Source organism: Serinus canaria, chromosome 8 (genome assembly GCF_022539315.1).
Source record: "Serinus canaria isolate serCan28SL12 chromosome 8, serCan2020, whole genome shotgun sequence".
NCBI lineage: Eukaryota > Metazoa > Chordata > Aves > Passeriformes > Fringillidae > Serinus > Serinus canaria.
In genome coordinates this window covers 24,185,484-24,210,984 of record NC_066322.1, presented here as the reverse complement: position 1 = coordinate 24,210,984, position 25,501 = coordinate 24,185,484, and the positions used below count along the sequence as shown (strand labels likewise).

General features: G+C 43.0%; 2 protein-coding genes across 3 annotated transcripts; one reads left to right on the top strand and one right to left on the bottom strand.

Annotated features, from left to right (window-relative positions):
• The first annotated feature begins 430 nt into the window (after positions 1-430).
• PDC (phosducin) lies at positions 431-4,489 on the top strand. Its single transcript, XM_018912634.3, has 3 exons — positions 431-506; positions 2,606-2,766; positions 3,852-4,489. The coding sequence occupies exons 1-3, from the start codon at positions 446-448 to the stop codon at positions 4,374-4,376; spliced, it is 747 nt and encodes a 248-aa protein (XP_018768179.1). The 5' UTR covers positions 431-445; the 3' UTR covers positions 4,377-4,489.
• Positions 4,490-8,777: 4,288 nt separating this feature from the next.
• On the bottom strand, positions 8,778-25,293 carry ODR4 (odr-4 GPCR localization factor homolog). 2 transcript variants are annotated; one of them, XM_018912004.3, is made up of 14 exons: positions 25,152-25,293; positions 23,916-24,049; positions 23,686-23,817; positions 23,222-23,317; positions 21,943-22,049; positions 21,186-21,222; positions 20,952-21,092; positions 20,209-20,304; positions 19,685-19,750; positions 18,265-18,393; positions 17,517-17,607; positions 16,387-16,572; positions 11,339-11,431; positions 8,778-9,993 (listed from the first exon to the last, which is right to left on the bottom strand). In XM_018912004.3, the coding sequence occupies exons 2-14, from the start codon at positions 24,012-24,014 to the stop codon at positions 9,926-9,928; spliced, it is 1,341 nt and encodes a 446-aa protein (XP_018767549.2). In that variant the 5' UTR covers positions 24,015-24,049; positions 25,152-25,293; the 3' UTR covers positions 8,778-9,925. The 2 variants fall into 2 exon arrangements, with proteins under 2 accessions (XP_018767549.2, XP_018767550.2); XM_018912005.3 differs by having other exon boundaries at positions 25,175-25,291.
• Positions 25,294-25,501: the final 208 nt, after the last annotated feature.

Genomic DNA, 25,501 nt, shown 5'->3' with positions numbered 1-25,501 from the left:
ATGAGCAATTTGGGCAACCCTTAAAAATAAATGCTTGCAGCACTCAGGAAATTAATAGGGTCCAATTCCAAGAGGGATTAAAAAAAAAATAAGTAAGAAAATACTCAGTACACGTTTCCATTTCAGGAAGTTTTACACCCACTATTTCCCATGACCATGTCCCTGATATTCTCCAGTGACTGGGAAGGAACAGCATGATGAAGGAACCCTCACCTGAGGATCTGGCCAGGCACAGTTTTAAGGAGACTGACATACATCCCAATTGCTTTCTGTGGGTCAATGACAAGTTCCATAATTACCATGTGTATTTTGATCTTCACTGATACTCACCAGCTACAGGAAATTACACACTGTGCTGTACCTGCTGCAAGCTTATCCCTTTGCTATCCTATTATTAACTGTTCTTCCTTTGGGACTTGCAGCATCTCCTACTCCAGACACTGAAATGGAAGAAAATGCAAACACCAGCTTGGAAGACGACTTTGAAGGACAGGCAACACACACAGGCAAGGAAACTAACTGGGGGTTTTTCCCAAAAATAGGTTAAACTGTCAGTGTTCACTGGGGAAGCCCAGAATTCCAGTGGCCAAACCTCTTGCACAAAAGCCCAGGTTCCAAAGGCAATGAGAAGGTGTTCTGGGGCAAGTGACAGCCCCCATGGAGGGCAGGTAACACCACATTGCAAAAATTGTAATTTACAAAATTGTGCTGCTCCTCCTCAAACCTGAAGCAAAGGGCAAACGCAGGGGACACTTGGCAAAGCCACGAAGAGCCACAGCCTGACATGGCTCCTGTTGGTTTATTGCCCCACTCCTGTGGTTTATTGCTTCACTCTGCTCTCCAGGGCAGGAGAGAAGACAACAAAAGAGCAACAAAACCCACATGAGAACCAGGTGATAACATTTCACTAGAAACTCAAAATGATTTTTTCCTTCTTACAGAAGGAACACTCGGTGCTAAAAATGCCCCTTGTGGCAAACACAGCACAGCATTTAGAAGCTTTAAAAAGAGACCTCACTCAAAACCATCATTCTTTTTAATCCAGTGCTCAATCACCAGGATTTTTACGAGTGCTGTCATTGTGTTCAGCTCTACAGCTCCTCCACCCTGCTGCCAGGTAACAGGATGCCAATCATTGCCTCCCTCTGCTCCAAGGGCTTCTATTCCTTGGAGCTATAATGAATGCAGCTCTTGTAATAACTCCAGGGTTCCTCCCCAACCAGCCTTGCTGCTGTTGGCCAAGATTATGATATATGCACAGGTTGGATGGGGCTCTGAGCAACAGAGATAGTGGAAGGTGTCCCTGCCCATGGCAGGAGGTGGAATGAGATGTGCTTTAAAGTCCTTTCTAACCCAAACCATTCTATGCAAAAAAACCTCCCTACATATATACATATATATATATATATACATATACATATATATATACATATACCACATCTCACTTTCATCACATCTTCCTTGTGAAAATGAGAGCTGCTTACCAGCAGCCTTTTATAAGTTTTCCATAGGAAACTTCACCTCTGCAAACACTGAAATATTCTTTGTTTTTGCTTTATCGTCTAAGATGCAGATTAAATGTTTTCATTTTGAAAAACAGCACTGGAATTTAGAATTTTTTTTTCACAATTTCAAAACTTAAGCAGTTTAATCAAGCAGCTCCAAAGATCAAGATCTGCATTACAATCAGAATTATCATTTGCTTATGGGTTACTCTTCCAGTGCAACAGGTATTGTTTGGGGTCCTTAAAATAATCTAAAATGTCCTGCATTCTTAGTTTTACTCCAACTCCTTATGCACATGTAATATTTAAATTTTATTAAATATTTAAATTAATATTTAAATAACCTGTTTATCAAGAAATCAAATATTTGTCTACAAAACACCACCTTTGGTCAGCATGGCAGTTTTATCGTGTTTTAACATCCTCATCCATGTTAACTGCTCATGTAGCTCACCAAAATCCTTCCAAAGTATCCTGATGGGGAAAACAGAGGAGAAAAAAAAACAAACCTTACATGCCGCCATTCAATGCGATTACGGCTTCGTCGTACTGGCCGGATCTTCAGGACTTCCAGGAAAGGGGACAAGAGGAGGACGCAGGAACGGACCAGAAAGGAAAGGCACAGGGAAGGAAAGGGAAGGCCGGGCAAGGAACGGCAAGAGACGGACAGGACAGGAAAGGCGGAAGGCAACGGCAAGGAAAGGGCACGGACCGGAACGGAACGGCAGGAAAGGGAAAGGAACGGAACGGACAGTACAGGACAGGAAAGGAAAGGAAAGGCCCTGTAACGGACCTCGTACATGCCTACGGGCAGTGCCCGGACAAGGCGTGAAATTGCGGCACGTCCCTTCCCTGCAAGTCCTTACCTTCCCGTCCCTTCCCTTCCCTTCCCCTCTCGTTCTCTCTTTCTCTCTTTCTCTTTTTCTTTTTCTTTCCTTTCATTGATCCAAAAGCTCTGGTTCCCAGCACTCCTGGAGAGTGTTTTGGAAGGAGTAGGGACAGATAATCTGAGGCACAGAAGGACAAACCAGCACAGAGCACAAACTTCTCAGGAAACCTCTCATTGCAGCCACTTTCTCACCCAGCTCCATCTCTCTTAGGGCCCAAAGGTGTGATCAATGACTGGAGGAAGTTCAAATTAGAGAGTGAAGATGGAGACTCCTTACCCCTGAGTAAGAAAGAAATGCTTAGGCAAATGTCTTCACCACACAGATCTTTCAGCAGAGATGACAAAGACACCAGAGAGAGATTCTGCCGTAAGGTAAGATAAGCAGAAGGAATTCACTTTGGCTCTATATGAAACATGCCTGCTACAAGGTAGAAAATCTTGAATTTTCCACTCAATGTAACTTAGCAGAGCTCTCACAATGCAGACAGAACACGTGCAAAACAATGGAGCTGGGGAGGGGGCTGGAGCACCAGGAGGGGCGAGGGAGCTGGGAAAGGGGCTCAACCTGGAGAAAGGGAGGCTCAGGGGGCACCTTCTGGCTCTGCACAGCTCCTGACAGGAAGGGACAGCCAGGGAACAGGGACAGGATGAGAGGAAACGGTCACAAGTTGTTCCTGGGGAGGCTTAGATTGGATATCAGGAAAATTTCTTCCCCATGAGGGTGGTCAAACACTGGAAGGGGCTGCCCAGGCATTGATAGCATCACCATTCCTGAAAGAATCCAAAAGAATAGGAATGTGGTGCTCAGAGACACAGGTTAGAGGTGGATTTGGCAGCGCTGGGTTAATGGTTGGACTTGATTTTTTCCAGCCTTAATTAGTGGCTCTGTGATTCTCTTTATCCAGTCCTCTCTCAAGCAAAGGGTAACTTCAGTAAAACAAGCAGTGTATTTCACATCCACCACAGCACAGCTTGACCTTTGCTCCTCCCTTCCCTGCCACAATGCTCTATCTTGGTTAATGAAATGGAAAACTTTTAGCAGGTTTAAAAACCTGTAAGCCAGGACAGAGCTCTGAGCCTGAACATCACTCATGACCATTTACTAATTCTGAAACAGAGGGGAACCAAACCCCCAATAACACAGCAATTAAGCCTACCTCACTACTGGCAAAATTTCCAGCAACTCTTGGTGGAAATTTTTATCAATTTTGATTTTAATCAAAAATTTAACCCATACATTTTCGCCAGATGTGGCCCCTGCCTTCAGTACCATCATGCTGACAGGCAAGTGCTGAGGCAGGATCTTCCCCTGTCTCTCAACAAGACCCCCTGGAGCCACTGCAGGGAGTGATGGCTCTTCCAGCCCAGCTCTCCAGACAGCAGGGGGCTCTGTCCCTGTCCCCATTCCATCTCCAAGGGGCCCCCAGTCCCTCATATCCCTCTCTGGATGCCCACAGATGAGCATGCAGGAGTACGAGCTGATCCACGCGGCGCAGGAGGACGAGAGCTGCCTCCAGCAGTACCGCAAGCGCTGCATGCAGGACATGCACCAGCGCCTCAGCTTCGGGCCCAAGTTCGGCTTCCTGTGCGAGCTGCAGAGCGGGGAACAGTTCCTGGAGGCCGTGGAGAAGGAGCACAAAACCACCACGGTCATCGTGCACATTTACGAGGACGGCGTCAAGGGCTGCGAACACCTCAACAGCAGCCTGGCCTGCCTGGCGGCCGAGTACCCCACCGTCAAGTTCTGCAAGATCAAGGCCTCCAGCACGGGCGCCGGGGATCGCTTCTCCAGCGAGGTGCTCCCCTCCCTGCTGGTCTACAAGGCCGGGGAGCTCCTGAGCAATTTCATTAGTGTTTCTGAACAGTTCAGTGAGGAGTTTTTTGCTGTGGATGTGGAGGCTTTCCTAAATGAGTATGGGCTGCTACCTGAGAGGGAGCTCCCGGCGCTGGGAAATGGCACGGAGGAGCCGGATGTTGAATAATTAGAGCCAGAGTCCTCACTGCCTCCCTTTCCTCTTCAGTCAGCTGTAAATCAATGTCAGTAACACCCACCCCACTTAGAGAAGGCTGTCTTTGCTGACTTACTTGTAACAAACAAAGAGATAAAAACTGTTTAACTGTTAGCACATGAGTTCTGCTTACAACACGTACATCTGGCAGTCCTGCACGTACTTCTATGCCAGCCACGTGTAATAGGAAGAACAGCAGTGGTATTTAAGAAATATAGGAAAAACAAACTAAAAATTGAGGGCCCGTGCCTGTCTCCACAAAGCACAAGTCCTTCATCTCAGTGGGGACAGGAGTGGTCCATCCCTCTGTGCACACAAAAAGCCATCTCCATCTTCTGGGGTTACAGCAAGTCCTGGCTCCTGATTCACTTCTACCAACTTTGGCAGGAACAAGCAATTTCAAGGGCAGACAAATAGGCCAAAGTCCTTGAATTCCCAAATGGCTCAAGTATCCAGGTCATCATTTCATTCCACATTTAATACTCAATACTGATGCAAAGGGAGGAGTTAGCTCAATGCTCCTGTAAGTTTTTCACCCAAACAGCTGAAACAGACACAGCATCAGCTAATCTCAGTTCATCAGTGCTCTCTGTGCTGAGCAGCAGCATTTAAAATGCCTGTGATTCTTTGGTAAAGTACTTTATGCTTATGTAATAACTCTGAATAAAGCTTATCAGCTCTCAAAACCTGCCATTGGAAGTGTGGAATATATTGGTAGTACATAACCTTACCTTTAAAAATGTGAAATATTAGTAAGTATCACCAGATATTTACTAAGCTCAAAGTTTTAAGTTTTGTTAAAGGGAAGCTGCTGAGAACTACAATTTAATAATCTGATTGAGAGGAATGGGATAAACTCACTGTAGACATTCTCTGATACAAAACAGCAAAACATTAGAAACACTTCAGAGACTTCTACACACTGGCAAAGCTAAAGGCTGGATTTGAATGGGGATGGAAATACTTTTATCTTACTAAAGATCTTAACAGCACAGATTAGTTTATAATATTTGAGATTCTCAAAATGTTAAAGACTATTTCTCTTTTGTTTGTTTGTTTTTCTTTTGTTCTATCAAAATGCTACTGAATTGCTACTTTTAACATTGTTTTCCCACGGATGACTATTTTAACAGAGCTCCAGAAACCTCATGTCGTGTACACTAATCAGTGCAAATGAAGTTCCTTATCATCTCTCATACAATCTTCTCTAACCTGTAAAACAATTCATGACTTTATTACACCAAGAATTCAAACAGCTTGTTCCCAAAATGTCATGATTTCCATGCTGTAAATTGCTGAGAGACTGTCCCAAGTCTTTCTGATGGAACTCCAGGGGGAATAAAGCTTTTCCTTTGGAGCAGTCCTCTCTCCCCTTAAGGAAGCATGAAGTTGACCCCTCAGGTAAAGCCACTTTCATCCTAACATTTCATTTGTCTCTTCAGAATATTTGCAGATCTACCATTTGCAGATACACCCAACAGCATGAAAATCCAATGATTTTACAGGAGTTCAGGTAGAAAATACTGAATTAGCTTTGTCCATCATAAAAGTAACCAGTTACCTGAGCAGAGGAACAATATTTCTCTTGCATTTAATGACATGTTTTGAAGAAGAGACAAGAAACATTTCTATCTTTTGCACACCAAAAAAATCTCCATGTAAGCTGTGGGAACTCAGCTTCCATGAGAACTTTCCCTCTTTATCCAACTCAGTTTAAAAGCTATGAGGGTGTACATCAGCAGCCTCATCACATAAGCTTCACTTTTTTGAGAACAAGGCTGAAAGCACAAAACCCCAACAAAAACACCACAGAAGCTTCACCCACAGCTACTGTATAAATTGACACTCCAATTTAAGAGACAGATTAAACATGCTTAAGCAGGATTTTCTTCTACCTGTAATATAAAAAAAAAACAAAGAGCAAACACAAATGTGGCACCAAGCCTCAACAGAAGCTCATGACTAATGAAGTTGGAAAAACTACTCTGATCACAGCAGTTGTCAGTTTCTGCAGGAAAAAAACCTAACCTTAAAAACAAAAAGCAAGATTTGATTCAAACATTTATTACTGTATGAAGGTTTTTGAGTAGCAAAAAGTAAAGGTTTCAATAAGCAGATGGGAACAGCCTTCCTGCTACCCTGGGCTGTGGTCACTCTTCCTTTTGACTCAAGGTCATAGAGACCCCAAGTCCCCAGATCTTTTGCTGGAGCAGAAGGGAGAAGAAATTGTCACTGCTGTCACTGCTGCTCAGGCTGAGAGCAAAGCCTCTGGTCAATGCCAGTGTCCTGCTGTCAGCTGGGACAGTCATTTTTCCTCCCAGCAGCCTGGACAGGGCTGTGTTTTGGATTCAGCACAGAATCATTTTGATAACACACTGATGCTTCAGCTGCTGCTGAGCAGAGCTCCCCCCAGTCAAGGACCCTGCAGGGTCCCAGCTGTGCCAGTGAGGAGCTGCAGCAGGAGCTGGCATGGAGCATGGCCAGGAGAGCTGATCCCCCTGGGCAGGGCATGTTCCACACCAGGGGATGCCATGGCCAGGGTGGGAACTGGGGCAGTGGCCAGGAGGGGCTGAAGGCTGCTGAGGGAGGGGCTGGGCATCAGTGGGTGGGTGGTGAGGGATCACTCACTGCACTGGCATCACTCATCTGTCTGGACTGTACACTCCCCTCTCTCTTTTTGTTATCTACATTTTCATTATTATTACTATTACTATTATTATTATATTGTATTTTATTTCAATTATTAAACTGTTCTTATTGCAACCCAAGAGTTTTATCTTTGTTCCAACCTTCCTGCCCCTTGTCCCAGGGAAGTCAACAAGCCCTGTGTGGTCCTCAGTTGTCAGCTGGGGTCAAACTTTCACAACCTGTCACAACTTCCTACACCAAATGCTGCCCTCAGATGTGAGGAATTATAAACCTCCAAGACCAAGTGACCAAGACCACTGAGGCTTTTTCAACCATATTTTAAAACCACATGGCACAGAAAATAATGATTCTGTAAAACTATTTTGTACTATAAATTTTAGAACTATACTTAGAAGAGCCTGATTTTCAGATGTGGAAGTCCAAACCATTCCTCTGAACTCTTACATATTAAAATAAATATATATCTGCAGTCATGGACATGAGTTAACAAAGCTCAGTATCAGTCACAGTGGAGTTTTCTCAGACTGAAAGCTTTGGAGTATTATACAGGTAGAAAAAGGATAAACCTACAGTGAAACCTGAGCTACAGTTATGCAGTAGTCAGGAAACAGATTTTTAAAAGGCTCTTTTCCTTTCCTCTTACACACACATTTTAATTTATCCTAAACCCTCATTATCCTACACTGCCAACAGTACAAAATGGTACAAGAGAGGATGGGACAATAAAATCCCCTCTTGGTTAGTCCTGTAATTCTTAGACAAGTGAGAACCTGCTTTCTTCTACATCCACAATTTCCTCATGGCAGGATGACTGGAAGGCTCAGTCTGTAGGTACAAGTCAAATTACTCATTTCTTCTTTGACAAGGTTGATTAATTTATTATTGCACAGATGGTACTTTAACTGTCTCTTATATTATACCTGGAATCTCCACCAGAGCAACTTCTCTCTTTGCTTTCCTCCAAGCCCAAAATGGAAAATTAGATCCCTGATACCAAGTTAGTTCTAATTGAAGGATTAATTTGACTATGACCACAAATAAAAGAATCATTTACCAAGCACTGAAGAAGCCTGCAGAGAGGAAGAAAAAAGAGGAAGAGTTCTTTGCAAGGGGATCCCTGGAATAATACATCCCAACAAGCTCTGGTTTTGACACCACAAGTACTAAACAAGAACAACTATAGAAAGAGTGTTTCAGGACAAATTTCTTCTCTGGTGTCAGAGGTGCTGCACTTCACTTCTGTGGCTGCATTTTGTGTTACAGGCAACTAAAGAACAATCATTTTCTATTTTGCCTCCAAAAGCACGCCTTGTTCTCCTTAAAAAAAAAAAAAAGAAAAAAAAAAAAAAAGAAAAAAAAAGAGACTAAGAAAGTGCCTTTCCTCTTATTACAGCCCTGTTCCTCCTTCTATCAGAGACTGTAGCAGAGCAATTTTTAAACCAACCATATTCTGAACCACATTACAAAATTACTCCCATTTTCTGGATAACCCTCAGCCACCCCACCTCCTGATTGCTGCCTATTGATTCCACTGACTGGCACAGAATTAAAAGCAGTTCTAGAACCCACAGCAGCTGAACCCAGCGCCTCCTTTACAATACTCACCACCTTCCTCCAGGAGGCCCCCCTTGAGCAATGCTGAGCACAGAAGATCAGCACTGTCTTTCAGAAAAGCAGCTCTCTTTTGCAAACATGTAAAAACAGAATACACAAGTGAGGCTACAGTAGTCTCAGAGTTGCCTTTATTAAAGGTTTCCCAGTACATACTTGATTATGCTTTAGAATCAAAGGGTTTATTTTTTTTTGTGTTCCACTGCCTTCAAACAAAAAAAGAGATTTGCATTGGTATTAAAATACTGTTAATTCTTTTCTGTTGTAGCTCAGGTCCAAGTAAACATCACATTTCACATACAAATTATCTTTATTAGCCTTACTAGAGTTCATTCCCTCTGTGCACCTTCCTCATGTCAAGTAAACATGTAACTGGCCAACATCCCCAAGAGAATCTCTCATCATGGAAAGCTGTGTTTACAATCTAAAAATCCTGATTAGCAATAATTTTGATAACTTGTCTGTATCTACAAGATATCCCACAAGGCCTGCCTAGGTGTAATTGTTGCTGAAATAGTTAAAATTCCAAGATAGCAAGGATTGTATTGGAGCTGGACAGAGAAATCCTCATCAGGAGGCACCGAGTCAAAGGCGGCAGCATCCACACAGCTCAGCAGTGCCATGCATTTTATTGATTTCTGAGGTCTCCAGTCTTGTACCAAGCTATTTACAGGCTGCCTTGGTCTAGTCTTGAAACTTTTAGAAACTATTTGTATGCATTTTATGCTAGCCAGTATTTTCTAAAACAATGCCAGTGGTGAAATGCTGCATTTACTAAAACTAATTTTCCCCCAATTAACTGTAATAAAATAAGATTTCCCTTAGCAAAGGAACCCTTAAAGAAGGAATTGTCATACATCATGCAGGTTTTACCAATGCCCTGAGAAACACCAGGAGTAGCATTTTACATTAAAGGAGCCAGGAGGAAGAAAATTAAGGGACTGTATTTGTCTAAGGGACCTCTCCAGAAAATAACATTATCATTCTTTTATACAGAGAGTTAGTTAGGGTTAGTTTCTTGTAAACCTGATTCACCCTCTACTTGATTCTGCAAGTGCATAATTCTATTTAATTTAGGAGGTGTATGATGGAACAAGGTAACTGAATTACACTTCACAGTATTACAGTTTACATTGCACATTTACCTAGTGAGATTTAGACAACAATTCTTAATTACTAATATATTAACCCCAGCTATTTCCATCTTCTGAATGGCCAACCTTTCCCAGGAGCTGTGGTGGCTGGAGTTGAATCACTGGAGATCAATCACTGAAGTAGTTGAAGGAGAAAATCGACGCCAGGACTGCGACAGCGGCTGCCACAACCAACCCTAAATCCAGATAGAACACAGGCAGTGAGAGAAGGGCAGAACAACCAACCCTAAATCCAGAGAGAACACAGGCAGTGAGGGAAGGACAGAACAACCAACCCTAAATCCAGAGAACACAGGCAGTGAGGGAAGGACAGAACAACCAGCCCTAAATCCAGAGAGAACAGGCAGTGAGGGAAGGACAGAACAACCAACCCTAAATCCAGAGAGAACACAGGCAGTGAGGGAAGGACAGAACAATCAACCCTAAATCCAGAGAACAGGCAGTGAGGGAAGGACAGAACAACCAGCCCTAAATCCAGAGAGAACAGGCAGTGAGGGAAGGACAGAACAACCAACCCTAAATCCAGAGAGAACACAGGCAGTGAGAGAAGGGCAGAACAACCAGCCCTAAATCCAGAGAGAACAGGCAGTGAAAGAAGGACAGAACAACCAACCCTAAATCCAGAGAGAACAGGCAGTGAGGGAAGGACAGAACAACCAACCCTAAATCCAGAGAGAACAGGCAGTGAGGGAAGGACAGAACAACCAGCCCTAAATCCAGAGAACACAGGCAGTGAGGGAAGGGCAGAACAACCAACCCTAAATCCAGAGAACACAGGCAGTGAGGGAAGGACAGAACAACCAACCCTAAATCCAGAGAACACAGGCAGTGAGGGAAGGACAGAACAACCAACCCTAAATCCAGAGAGAACAGGCAGTGAGGGAAGGACAGAACAACCAACCCTAAATCCAGAGAACACAGGCAGTGAGAGAAGGGCAGAACAACCAACCCTAAATCCAGAGAGAACACAGGCAGTGAGGGAAGGGCAGCACAGGCAGCAGCAGGCAGGGAGGGGAGGGTGGGTCAGGGGTAATGAGCACAACGAGAAACAAAAGATCTACCCCAAAAAGAGCAACCCCAAAACCTACTTTTATTAGCATGCTCATTACTGATTCAGCTGAGGAGACAGACAGAAAACCCCAGAACACCTCAGTGATGATGAAAGGGAAAACATTTTTACATTCAAAGCAAACACATATTTACTGCTCCTATTTAATCTTCCAGTTACTATATTCTATTTCTAATAATTAATAGAATCCAGAAGTAACTGCTTGTTGACTAAAGTGTAACTATTTCAACACAAGCAGCCCCACAGCAGAGAGAGCTGTACTAAGTGCAGACAGATCTCTCAGAGCTGGATGAGGCAGCACCAGGGAGAAGCTGCAATGAAAAGGAGGGCTCTGTGGCTGGTGTTCCCTGAATTTCTCAGCTGACAATTAGGATGCTGTGGGAGCTACCAGCCCTGAAAGGGGCCACTGCAGCTTCTGGAGTGCCATAGCAAAAATCTGGGAAGGAACATACCCATATTTTGTTGGAGCTTCAACAGCAACGTTGCTTTTGTCAGCTGGGTCTGTTGTGTGTCACTCGGGCTGTCAGTCACCGGGCAAATATCAACTGCATGGAAATCAAGGGAAGAAGGGGAAAATTAACAGTTGTCTTTTACAGTGAATTAATACAAAAGGCCAAGAACTTCACATCAGCTTTATAAAGTGTATTTATGGTAGAAAAAACCCAGTTCATTGCAGTAGAAGTGGTACAACAGCAATAGCGCAGTGCTAAACTCTGCTGGATGGCTGGAAGGATAAAACTAAAGAGATAAAATATATTTCAGGAGTTCCTCTTCCAAAACTCATTTTCCACACCCTGCTTCCAGAGTAATGATCCCAACCCTCTTTGCATAGCCTGGGGAGAATTTGACTCCTGAGAGGGAACCACCAAAAAGTACCATTAAGCACCTTCCAAGATCAAAGGTCCCCTCCAGAGCCATCTGTCCCCAGTTCAGGGTACATGCAAACCCCACCCCAGAGAGGATGAGCCCGGCAGCACTTCTCTACCCAACAGCCAGAGATGCATTTTTTCCAGCCACAGAAATTTCTTTTTGAAGATCCCCTAAAAATACCCTTTCACAGCAGGCATTGAGGACTCATTCCTCCTTGGAAGAATTACTAAATCCTTAGTCTGCCCGCCAGGATGTGAGAGAGCTTGAGTCTATTTCTAGGCGGATGGGACTCAAACCTGGATCTATTTCCTTGGCAAAGATCTCCCTAATCCCTTGGCTATATCCAGCTTGTTAGAGGGGCAGGAGAGAAAGAAGGGGATTAATCTCCACTCCTTCAGCCCAGCTTGCTTGAGCCAGTGGAATACACCATACACCCCCCAGTGAGAAGGCTGCTTGGTGATCCTGGGCCAAAGGTCTTCAATTTGCAGCATTCCCGTTTTCAGGAATTGCTAAGACTTGCCAAAAATTTGAATTACAATTCAGAATCTACAACCACAGGCACCTTCTGCACAAGCAAAGGGTAAGACAAAGTGTTTGTCATGGCAGTGGGAGCTGGATGTGTCTGGGAAGAACAAGACAAGCAGGCTCAGATAAGAGAAGGAGCCTAACAGACTGTTCTGGAGACAAGGGAACCCCCAGCAGAACCAGGTATCAGGGTTTAGAAGGCCATGGGACACTGATCTGAATAAAAACAGATCTCCATTTCCACAGAAGGGTTGACCATCAGCAATAAATCACAAATTACATGCTTGAGTAATAAGGCACATCCTCTGTGTGATTCATATGCAAATGAAGTACTTTCTCTGTCATTAGCTACGGTGGAAATGGATAATCTAGATGATCAGAAAGGTTGTTTCTGTTGAGTCATGTGGATAATTGTCATCAAAATATCCTTAAAGCAAGCTTGCACAAGACTTGTTACACAAAAACACCCAAACTAGCTTTTAAAACATGTCTTTAGGGTTTTTATCCCTAAACCCACTGCATTGGTACAGGATGTACAGTAGCAGGGAAATCACTGCCTGATATGAAACTCAACAGGACAGTGAGACACACAGATATACAGACATTGCTTGGAGATCCCTCTGCAAGCAGCACATCCATGGAAAATCAAGATAACAATATTTCAGTGCAAAGTGTGTTTCTTGAAGAGAAATTATCAAATATTCTTCAATCTCACTAGTCCTCAACGAGGCCATGGCTAAATCATTATTTTCTTTGTGCCAAGAAAAACACTCCCTCAGCTGCCTAAAATGAGCAGAAATCTTCAGCTAGAGGAGTTATTAATTGTTGAAATAGAGGTTTTCAGTAAGTAACTTTAACTAGCACAGTAAGACAACTTCTGCCCAGAGTTTTAAATTCTGTGAAACATCCCACTTTGGGACAATCTGAGTGCATTTTTTGGGCCACCTCTGAAGACTAGCTCCAGCAGTTCCTTTCTGCTGTATATTTGATGAGCAGGTAGGATGGTCTATGCCCTCTAACTTGAGATTTCTTTGTGCCTGCCTGTGCTGAGGGAACCTTTGGAAGCTGCACATCAAGGCAGCTGCACATTCCTTTCCTGTTCAGAGGGGGAAAAATAAGAAGACAAAGGGAAAAAGAAAAAAGAACCACCCTTGAGCTATTTAGTTACCACAGGCCTTTATGCCATCACATTCTGGAAGGTTTGCATGTAGAGCAGCAAAGTCACACAAAACTGTTTTCATAGCAGATGTCTTCTAGTACCAGTTAGATGAATCCTTATTTGTTCAGTTTCCTAACCAAGATGGGGAAGTGATTACCACTGCTGAAGTCTTATTTCTGTCTATCCACTCAGGGTATTTACCAGCCCACCCCCTGCACCAAGGAGGAGCAGGGATTTAGTAAAGCCAATCAGAAATGCAGAGCTTTCAGTTGCCTGTCTTAGAGCACTGAATACCTTGAAATTACAGTGTTAGAGCTATTTAAGGCTTTCACTTATTAATAGCTTGGGGTTTACTTTCTATTTTCCACACAGCAATTTTAAAGCATGACCCAGTGATGTCCCCACTGGAGATCTGTACATGGAGTCAAGACACAAACTGCAGGAAACAGCAGGAGAGCCCCAAGTTCAGTAAACACATAAAACTGACCTCTAAAACTTATCTTTTGACTAAAAGTTGCTTAAAAAATAAATCTTTTGCCTATAGTGATTAGATCCTCTTCTTCTAAAGTGCATATTTTAAAGAGCAACAAAACCCCAAATTATTTCAGAAGCTTGCTTGTGTTCTTGAGTTTTAGAGAATTCTTTTTATCAGCAAACTTTCCCCAGAACCTGAGTATGAACAGCATATGAACAGTTAATTCGAGGTAGGTGCCTCAGACCACAGGAACTGTGACACAAACAGAAAGGCTGATGACAAAATTCCCTACAAACCAATTACTGAAGAGTGACTATTATTAACAAAGTTAGAGGTAAGCTTAGAGAAACAACACATGCTTCCCAAGCCAAAATGATGCACTGGAAAAGCCTTTGCACAAGAGAAACCACAAACTCTCATTATAACACAAAACCATGTTCACAGCAATACTTAGACATTTCATACCAAAGCAACAATAAAAATCAAATCCCATAATTAATGGTTTGGGTTTTTTTTAGAATGCAGAACACTTTGTATGCATTTAACAGGATTCTTTCTAAAATGACCTTCCTGGTATGATAAAAGTGTATAAATAACTTGTTATTTTAATAAACCACAAGTGACTGATACCTCAACTTTAATTATCAGAATAAGCAGTGCTGTGCTGTCAGCATCAGTGATACCACTGCAGTTAACAGAGCCCATTCCATGGACAAACTTTATGATGGTCACCAGGACAAGGCCAAGCTTTCCCAAAATCCCCTTGCACATTTTTTCCTCTCCTTTTCTATGCACTTATTTCAATTTGTGGCTTTGGGTTTGTTGTTTTTGTTTTTTTTAATACACACCTACTTAATTTTCTTTCAAAGAAAAGGAATACAAATCCCCCACAGTTAACTCTACAAGCAGCAGACAACAAGAACACCCAAGCTCCTCTTGTGGCCATCACTTCACACCTATTGTTGGCATTAATCTTTGGGATGCCCTGCTGTGAGTGGAAAGGTGTTTCCTTCCTACCTGCAGTTCACACAGCCTTACATAAGCAACAAAGCTGAACTGAATCATCACCTCTCTCCTCCCACACCTCTCCACTGCCACAACAATACTCATTTGCTTCTCTAAGCTACACTGATTCCTTAAAGCTCAGTAGTAATTAGTTTTAGGAGTATTAAAGTTACTCTAATAATGCCAGAGAGATTTTTATTGGCTTTCCTGTTTTCCTTGAGGTTCCTGTGCACCTCTTACTCTTCAAAAGGATGAGTCAGTTCACAGCTAACAGGTCCACTTAAAGCCTGGGGAGAGCTGACTCATTTAGGAAGACAAGAATTTATAGTTAACTCTGAAATGAGGAAACTCAAAACCTCCTCCAAGTTCACATGCAAGTCAAGGTGAATATCTATACTCGCAGTTCACCCTGCACAGCAAGTCATGCTTACATTGGCCAGTTTTTGTCCCTAAATACCAACATCAAAAAGTGTTCATAGTTTTAATGTGAGAATTAGTGTTGGATTTTTTATTTATTTAAATTATAAAACTGGGATCTGCAGCTCCCATGTTGATGGAAGGAAAAAATGCATGTTGGGGCGGGGGGGAAAGGGGAGCAAAATGTGTTCCATTAGACCACAGGAAATGTTCTTAGGTGCATTTCAATGTCATATTTGAATTCTGCATTGAAATCAACATTGCAAGGAAAAAAAACCCAACAGGGAATTATATAGACCAGAAATACTCAGAAAGATGAATTCATTAATTAGATTATGTGAAAATATCTGTATTAAAGGGAATATAGGAGTCTCATAATCAGATCACAAACTTGTAAGACGTTCAGTAGAAAATGAAAAGTGCTCTCAATTTTGTTTTCATTCTGGGTGAACCACAAATCTTCAGGTTTGGGCACTGTATTTGGTACATAAATTAAAACACTCTGAATAAAGAAAGGTATTTGGCTTTTTTTAAAACATCAGGTTTAGCAGGAAAACTTCCTGAAACTGTAATAGATTTGACTAAATCACTCAACTTATTCTAACTTGTCTCAAAACTACTTAGTACTAAAAAGATGAACTACTGAAAGTGTAAATATATATATTCATGTAAAAAAGAAAGCTTTGCAGGGTGTTTTTCAAGAGTTTATTTATCAATAAAGGATCCCCTGTAATTCATGAGCACAATGGCACATACAAACCTTGGTTAAGCATCTCTTCATGTTTCTACAGCAGCTCACGGGCTGCAGTCATGGCTGCACTGAAAAACCAAAATATTTGAGAGGAGAAAGAGAAGTCTGTTCCAAGAAACACAAACTGTAAGAAACTGGACCATTTTCCACAATATATTGAAGCTGCAATGAATTGTTATAAATCCTTAGAGTTGCACAAGAAGTTGACTTTATCCATATCTGGATAAAACTGGCCTATGCCATTAATCAGCATTTTCCTAGCCCCTGAGCCAGCCTGCCCTGGCTCTCAGAGATTTACCTGTGCTAATGTCCTCAGCTATGTGCATATCTTCAGCTTGCACAGGCTGATCCAACATCTCCACAAAACGTTCCTGGATTTCTCCAGCAGCCTCATCACCAAACTTATAATCACTGAGCATCACACTGGATCCAGCAACTGGGACAAACAGTCTCTGAGGCAAGACATGATATTCCCTCCCAACATCTAAAAGGAAAGAGGGAGAAATACCATCCCAATAAAAGCCTTGACAGTTATGATAAGATCCCTCCATAATCTCTGAGCATAAGATGAAGTCATTGCAAAGGAATAGCTCAAGGTCTCTGTGTAGAAACCCTGCTTTCAGACAAGCTGCTGTTCTATGGATTTATGTCCTTACATTACAAGTGTCCTCAGAAATCCCCACAGCAGCTCCAAAACAGACCATGAAACGCCAAGCAGAGCTTTTCTCCTGTTCACAATGACTTGCAGGAGGCCTCTGGGAGGGCCAGCAGGTAAGAGCTCCCCGAGGAGCAGGATTTCAGCAGCACACAGGACTGCAGAGGTGTCACACTCAGAGCCACAAAGCTCGGCTGCCACCTAGAGAGGGGACTCAGAACTACGTGCAATGGAAAACGCTCTCTCTGCCCAAGACATTCCCATTGATTTGTCAGTTAACTCCTTTTTTGTTTAAGACCGTGACACCACTGCACTGACTTAAAGAAATTTAAATGAGTCCCAGCATGTGCTCAAAGATCTGGTCTCTATCAGGTTTTAACACACATCAATATTAATAGGAACATCATACATGGATTTAAAAAATAAAAATATAAATAAAAATTGCAAGTGTGCAAGGTACAGTTGGAACTTCAGAGACAAAAGTTTCAACTACAGAAGATTGACAAATCACAAAATTTCTGATTAGTGAGGAAGAAGGTGGGATTGCATTTTGTGGTCACAGGAACTGTGATGCCAAAGGACAAAAACTTGACAAAAAATTTCCAGATTTAAGAAAAAGTCAATGCTGACAAGCAGCAATTATACCTTTTCCTTTTTATTCTGCTCTAACCATAGTGGAACTTCACCATAACAGAATTTATAACCACCAAAATTCACTGCAAATATAAGCTGGTGGCTTTATTTATTTTTTTTTTAGTTTTTTAATTTCTTACTTTTTTTCTGAGGTCCTTCATTTAAAATCAGATCTTCAAACAGTATTTCACACCGATCACTCAATGTGTTTATTATGTCTCTTTTCAAAGCCTGCAAGGACACAGTGAAATCATCAGGAATATCAAAACCATTTGCAAAATCAAAACTACTTGCAAAGCTTTTAACCAGGAAGAAATGACCAAAGAAGCCCCATATGTTAAACCCATGATGAAAGAACAGTTTTTTCCCAGAAAATAAAAACTAGTGTGAATTTTCACATTAATAAATAATAATTTAGTAATACAGAAAAGCTAGCATTAAAAGAATTGGTATCAAGAAGGAAAACCACAAAACAAAAGTGAAAAGCTGAGGAAAGTTTTAGGATTGCTAGGATAAGAACTGACAACTTCTAGATATTTATCAGTAAAACCAAACAAAAAGAATCACGAGGCAATGTCTCAGTGAGGGGAAAAAATAAATTACTGAGCAAATAAATCTGAATTTTACCTCTACAAATATAAAAATATAGTCTGCAACCTTTTCTAAAGAGAATTCTTCAAAGCCTAATCCCTTTGACAATTTCTGCAAGGACTCCCCAGAGCCCAGCCTTACCCACAGCACACATCCTCTAGAAGAGAAAAACTAACTAACCTCACATGGACGGTTTCTAAAATAACTTTGACCCCAGTTCTGGCAAAGAACAACCAGTATGCCAAGTCCCAGGTGTTCCAGGAGAATGTTCTGATGGACCAAGACCCTACTCAGTACCTGAATGGCCTCTTTAACCTTGGGCTTGTTGCTGTGGATGTAGGCTCTGCATTTCACAGCTCCCCGCAGGTTGATGGAGCCACTGCACACCTGCACCGTCGCCGTGGACCTGGGGCTGGCACCCTGGCACTGAGGGACAAACACATCCACTTTTACCCCAGCAGCACAGTCACTAAAGCCAGAACCAGCAAACCAACAGCAGGTGCTCACACACAAGCTGTTTCCCTTATCACACAGAACTAATTTCATTTTTATTGTATTTTTAGTTATTCATTTGGTTCTTCTTCTCTTTTCTATTATGGCAAATGTGTTTATTTCTCCAGGTGTTTCAAACACTTGTGTCTGTGAGATTTTAAAACTTTCCAGGCTTGAGGCAAATAACAGCATTGCAACTGTTAAGTCTTTTACAGACTTTTTTTAAACAATGACGTTTTCATGTTTGCTATAATCAGCGTAACCCAGGGTGTGCTGGGACTCATCCCATCAGTCAGTACCAAATTATACACATGGTCACACTGAGAGCTGCATGGAACTGTTGCCTAGAAATGCTCTCCCTAATTACCACAACAATGAGTGTGAGCATGAAGCACTCCAGGACAACACCTGGAAACACTGGGATGCACAACTTCCTCACCAATTGCACAAACCACTTCTGCTAGAAAAAAATTTTCCTCTCCTTGCAGCAATTGACCTCAATACAATAGACAGTAAAACAAAAGAAGCTGAGATACTCATGGAGACTTTAAAATGGCATTGGAAACACTTCTAGTTTTGCTGAACATAACTTTAAGAATCCAGGAACCACCTGACAAAACAGAAGGCTATGAAACAAGGCCTGGACACATTTGGACCTCAGGACCTAGACTGGGGCACTAAATTCATGGTTCTTCACTACTCAGGTAGGGAGGAAGCTCCTGACATAGATGCAGCAGTTCCAGATGATGATTCAGCTCACGGGATCTACGCCTTAATCCAGTGCTGGCAGCTGAGCTTCTGACAAAAGCATCCAAGTGAATGTCCAAGCTAGCCAGGGCAAGCTGTGCATTGAAGTGTGGGGGTGACTGAACTTCAGATGAAAAGTCACTCGAAATCAATGTACACAGGTACCTACAGGTATCCTACTACCAAAGGCATTAGTCACAGGACTTCTTTTCCATAGCCTGTTTTCCAGTCTTTCAGCTATCCTATGCAAATCATGGACAACATGGTTATCTCACCACAAGAATTTCTAAAGGCACAAAATCTGCAGATCTGTTGACAATCAGTTTCTATTCAATATCCAGGGGCAGGGGGGGAGAGAATCTTAGGAATAAGTGAGCAAGATTTCTAGATAGTAATTCAGAACCTTGTTATTTAATTTTTTTTCTCTATTTTATAATTGAAAGGCAAGCTTATATTTTGCAAACCACTAAAAACTCACCAGCTGTGTCAGAACCTTGACATCAGAAAATTGAGTGCCGGGCTGAGTATTTCCTCTGAACTTTTTCTGAGGGGAAAAAAATTTTTTGTGTCATGAAAAAGGAAAAAAAAAGTGCCTGAAGCAGTCTCCTTACAATGGCATAGAGTGTTCCCTAGTTTATAACCTTTGAGAGGGAAAAATAGCACTTAGAAACCAACCAAGAGAGTAGAACTACAAAACTAAAAGGAGAAATGAATGCATCAGCCACCGAGGTGACCGAAGTAGGTCTTTGAAATGTCATCACCCACATTCACACCTCACTCTGTAATAGAAACATTTCAGTCATTTCACACATAATTACTGCATTCACACTGCCCAGGAGGGAGAGGCAATCTGCAGGGATGGCAGCTCTGTGTGTTGGTTACCTGGAACAGCCAATCAGACCAACAAACACTGCACAGGACATGTCTCATTCAATGCTTGGTCACATAGAGGTTCCAACCATACATCTATTACAGCTCAATTCCTCCTTGTTTGGTACTCACCTGCCCTTCCAGCAGTTCTGTGTCCTCATCTTTAACTTGGCCATTGATCAGAAAAACACTGTCTTCTATCTGCTTTGACCATCGGTTTAACCCATTCTTTAAAATAAGTGAAAACAAAACAAAACAAAAAACAAAAAAACAAAAAAAAAAAAAAAAAAAAAACCACCCACAAAAACAAAACAAACAAACAAAAAAAAAAAACACACAAGAAAGAGGAAAGCATTTCATTGAAGGGTTGGACAGTTCCTTGCTGAAACTTATAGAAGTATGTGTTTTAATAGTTACTCTGACAGAGTTTTAAAGTCTGTGAAAAACCTATGTTCTCCCAAAGGTAAACCTTAAATGGACCACATTCCAAACAAATTAAGAAACAAGCATTGCAAAATAGTGAAGTGCCACCCCAGGGATTTGGGGGTTGCAGAGAGGGTTACAGCCCATTGAAAGCCAACTCATGGCAAAAGCACCCCTTAGTCCTGCACAAATTGGGTGTAACCTTTCACCAGGTGAGGCATCAGAGAGGTTACCTGGGACATTCATGACAATTATTACATAATTGTGAACAAAGGAAACTTCTCATTGAGCACAGTAGAAGAGCTACATTTAAAAGAGGAATAATTGCTAAACATTCCCCACTGATTAGTCCTACTCCTCTCCTGCACTGTTCAACCCTTTCTTATTTAATTTTCAGCAGAGAAATGAGTGTGGTCACTGGTGTGCAGGAACTGGTGCAGGCAGTGAGTTACCTTGGTGTTTTTCTCCAGGTCATGGTTGGGGGAAGTAGCCAGAAGTGGAATGTGGATGTTCACATTTACTGTGCAGCCCAAAGCCACCCAGGAGGCAGTCAGAGCACTCTGGTACTTCCAGTCTGCTGGTTTAGCTGAACTCTGAGAGCAGAGAAGAAAAGCCATAGAGCATCCACCCAAAGCACAGTATTGAGGCTTTTTTGGGGTTTAGCATTACAAGCTGGATGAGCTTACCTTTGGATCCTGCACATCGTAGGTTCGGCAAACTACTCTGTGCTACTTAAAGAAAAAGACCCAGTGAAAAGCAAGGGAACAACTCAGAACAATCCACAATTAACTTAGTCCTCTACTAAACTTCCTTGTCAAACTAATTTAGGCTCTGGAGCAAGTTCTCACCTTTCATCAGTGTAGAAAAGTGGGAAAACACTTGCCTGTAATCTCCAACTACCACAGTGATGCCATCTCTTACAAACAAATGAAGATCAATGTGTATTGACAGGAAAAGCACCAAGGCATCAATTTTTAATTTGTCCTCATCTCTCTCTCTCCCCTCAAAGAAAAATCCTTGCCTTCTCTCCTTGTATTATGTCAGTACTAACAGCTCCTGCATTCTGCTGCAGCTCTAGTATTGATCCCACAGGCCTGCTGCTGCCCCAGTTCCATACAAGCACCACTGGTAACAGCAAAAGAAGCCAAACAGTAATTTAGATTTTTTTTTTTTCCAGTTTATGCAAGTCAAGACTGATTGGGAAAGGTGTCATTTGATGTTGTCAAACAGACACACCTCTAAGAAATGAGGGAAATTTTGCAAGGACAAGAGGGTCAATAATCTTAACTATGGCTAACCAGAAAACTTCATTATTTCAACTTATACGTGTCTAGCTGAACTTAAACAGCCTCCTCCTCCCTAATTCTTATTTACTCAGCAGTAACTGGATAAAAGAGGTTGGGACAGCAGCCTCAATCAACAAACTTTCCTCATAAAGGATACTTTTTTGTAGCAGAACAGATTTGAAGTGCTGCTCTGTCTGAGACCTCCTCCTCAGCAGGTTTCCAGAGCCTTCTTTTACTCAAGGACTTTTCCACTGAGAAGATTAGCTAAAGACCAAAAATATATTGCAAAAACATGCAGTAAAATTCCTGGAAAAAAATATGCAGTATATTCCTTGAATAGTCTTGTACTATAATTTTAGATCCAAGCAATATTGAAATTACATATGAACAGGAAACACAGCTTACATGTCACCAAAATGTCACATTAAAAGAAAATTCAACAGGGTTTCAGAGGCACTTTTCCCCAAAGTGAAAGAGGCTTGTTAAATTTTAATTGAGCTCCCTTATAAACCAAAGCAAGCAGCACACATTCACATGTCCAACCTGTATGTTTTTGTCCTTACAGACATATTGCAGTTTTGTGCCTATTAGCTGGGTCAGAAAAGCTGTGCAAAATAGCTACTAATTATAAAAAAAAAATCCCCCCCAATTTTTAATTCAGCAATCACTGGTCACCTGGACACAGCTCACCTCTTTTAGGCAGCTACCAGTTTCATTAAGCACAACTTAGATGCAATTACACTGAACTGCCAAAATTGACTCTTGGATCTCAGGCTGCCAGACCTGCTCATGCTTAAATCTTTCATGATTATGTTAGAAAAATGACTAAATGAACATACATTTTCAGAACAGAAACCAATGATGGCAGTAGATGCCCCAATACTATAACAAAAATGCATTTAAAGTCTACCAGAGAGTTCTGAGTATATTTTAAATTTAATCCCACACCCTTAAGTCAAGTGCATGCATTCTAGACAAGATGTTTCTCTTAAAGGAATCAGGATTATAGCTTTTTCACTACTGTAAACACCTCTAAATTGAGTGATTTCATTCAGACAAAGAAAGCTAACATTTTAACACCACTAGCACCTTTATGTGGCTTTATATTAAGCAACAAAAATTTAGTTTAATAAAAAACCTCGAGGATGTTTTCCCTAAGCTAGAATGTTCATATCCAGCAAATACAGACAAACCCAGTAAACAGAAACTCAGATTTGCTCTTGCAGTAACAGGAGGTTAACAGTGTCCCACAGGACAGGGATTTCTGTCCCACAGGACAGGGATTTCTGAAGTTCCTATCTCAAACCCACCCATCAAAGCACAACACTTGTGACATAAAGCAACAGAACTACTGTATTTTAGTCAAGCAATGAGAAGAAATTCCTCTCACACAGAGCCAAGGATGCTGCTGCCCTCCCAGCAGGAACTCTGCTTACCTTGCGCAGAGCATTTTGACCATCTTTAGCCAGCTCTGGAGTTGCAATCATAAACACACCAAGAACCAGCAAGCCTCCAGGGAGCATTCTGGACACCTTGAAAATGAACATTTATTAACAGCATTTGCAATCTAGAAACCATGTAACTCGAGATATCAAAAACTGCTGGTGAGACAAGTCTGCACCAAGAGCAGAAGTGAACAAAGGGAGACTGGTTTTCACTTACAGGACCCTCTCCATGCAGGAACACATCCTGCAAGTGTTTTCCCTTCAGTAATATCAAGTGTCCTTTCATCAAAAAGCCTGAAAACATTAAGGGTATTTCTGGTTTGAAACACCTGTGCCCAGCGTGGTTAGGAAGGCTCTGTCACTTTGAGAGGACACAAGTGCTGAGATCCTTTGTGTCCATCTTATTTCCCTCCCGTTCCTCCCACCCTTTGCCACCTCCCAGGGTGAGCTCTCACCTGACTGGCGTGTGTGGTGATCCACTCCTCATCCAGGGATGCCAGCTTGGGAGGGCCCAGGCTCTCCTCCTGCTGCTGCTCCTTGGGAGGGGTTCTCACAGCCCGGATGACATAGTCCCGTTGCGGGGAGCACTTGCCAGAACATCAACAGAAGCAAACACACCTTGAGACTGCTGCACAGGGGTTTCCTCAGTTCACAGGAAAGAATGGAAGGACAATCCCACACTTACCTGCCCTATCAACAGGCCAGTGACATATGGCTTCACCTTGGTGCTGAGCTCTGTCAGGTACTGCCCAATACTTTCCTCAACAAGGTAAGTTCTACCCATGGCTCCAGGTTTAAGTGAGGTGGTGTAGTTCCAACCTACAAAACACACAATGCACTAAGTGAAAGAAGGTGCATACACTGCAATGGGTACAGGAGAACAAGTCCCACACAAAGATCCTTTACAACTGTTTGATCAAAAACCCCCTGCAAGGTCATCGAGTACAACCATTCCCCAAGGCCACCACTGACCCGTGTCCCTAGATGCTACATCCACACAGCTTTAAAATCCCTCCAGGGATGGGGACTCTTCCCCTGCCCTGGGAATCTCTGCCAGGGCTGGACAGCCCCTTCAGTACAGAAACTTTCCTAAAGTTCAACCTGAGCCTCCCCTGGCCCAGCCTGAGGCCGTTCCCTCTCCTCCTGTCCCTGTCCCTGGGAGCACAGCCTGACCCCCCCCGGCTGTCCCCTCCTGTCAGGAGCTGTGCAGAGCCACAAGGTCCCCCCTGAGCCTCCTTTTCTGCAGGCTGAGCCCCTTTCCCAGCTCCCTCAGCCATCCTGGTGCTCCAGACCCTTCCCCAGCCCCGTTCCCTTCCCTGGACATGCTCCAGCCCCTCCACAGCTTTCTTGTCAGGAGGGGCCCAAAATTGAACCCAGGATCTGAATTTTGAAATGCCTTCAAGAAAAAGTATCTTGCTGCATGATACTTCTAAAGCATGCAGCGTTCCATTCACACAGTGACTTGCTGAATTCCACCCGTGTCCTTGAACATGCCCTACACCACTTCCATTCCAATTCCCAAGCACTCAGAGCACACCATCAGTGCACATTCCAATGAACAGCCCTGCAGAAGGGTGCAAGAACCCAGGACATATGGGGTTCTGCATCCCCCCCCAGAACCCAGGGGCTGCCACAGACTCCCCTCCCTTCCCTGTAGGGCTGGTGTGAAAACCCCTTCATGCCTGGAGAGATTAATTCCCAAAGAACTAAGCATTAAAAAGCTGAAGCCCAAGAGCACAGGGTGAGGAAGCAAAGAGCACCCTGAATCTCCACAGGGTGGAGGTGCTCACACACTTCAACTCATGTTTCCACAGTTGGGCTCAGCACCTGCACATCCCCTGGATCAGCACCTGCACACCCCAATGGATCAGCACCTGCACAAACCCAATGTCTGCACCCGCACACCCCAATGGATCAGCACCTGCACATCCCAGGGTTCAGCACCTGCACATCCCCTGGCTCAGCTCCTCCACAAACTCAGATTCTGCAGTCGCCCTGTCTCAGTCCAGCACCGAGGTGGCAGATTGCGTCATAGCTGAGCGCCGCGGCGCAGGGAGATGACGCACACCAATGCCGAGCGGAGCGCGGGAAAAGGGCGCGCGAGGGGGCGCACAGCCCCCGCCCCGCCATGCTGGGAGTGGCGGAAGCGGCCGCGCTTCCCCGGCACCTCTCGGGCACACGGGGCGCCTCAGAAGCACAGACAGCTCCTGTCATGTAGCAGGAATGAAGCTCCTGTATCCACCATGGCGATGAGGCCCTGCGGTCTCCTGT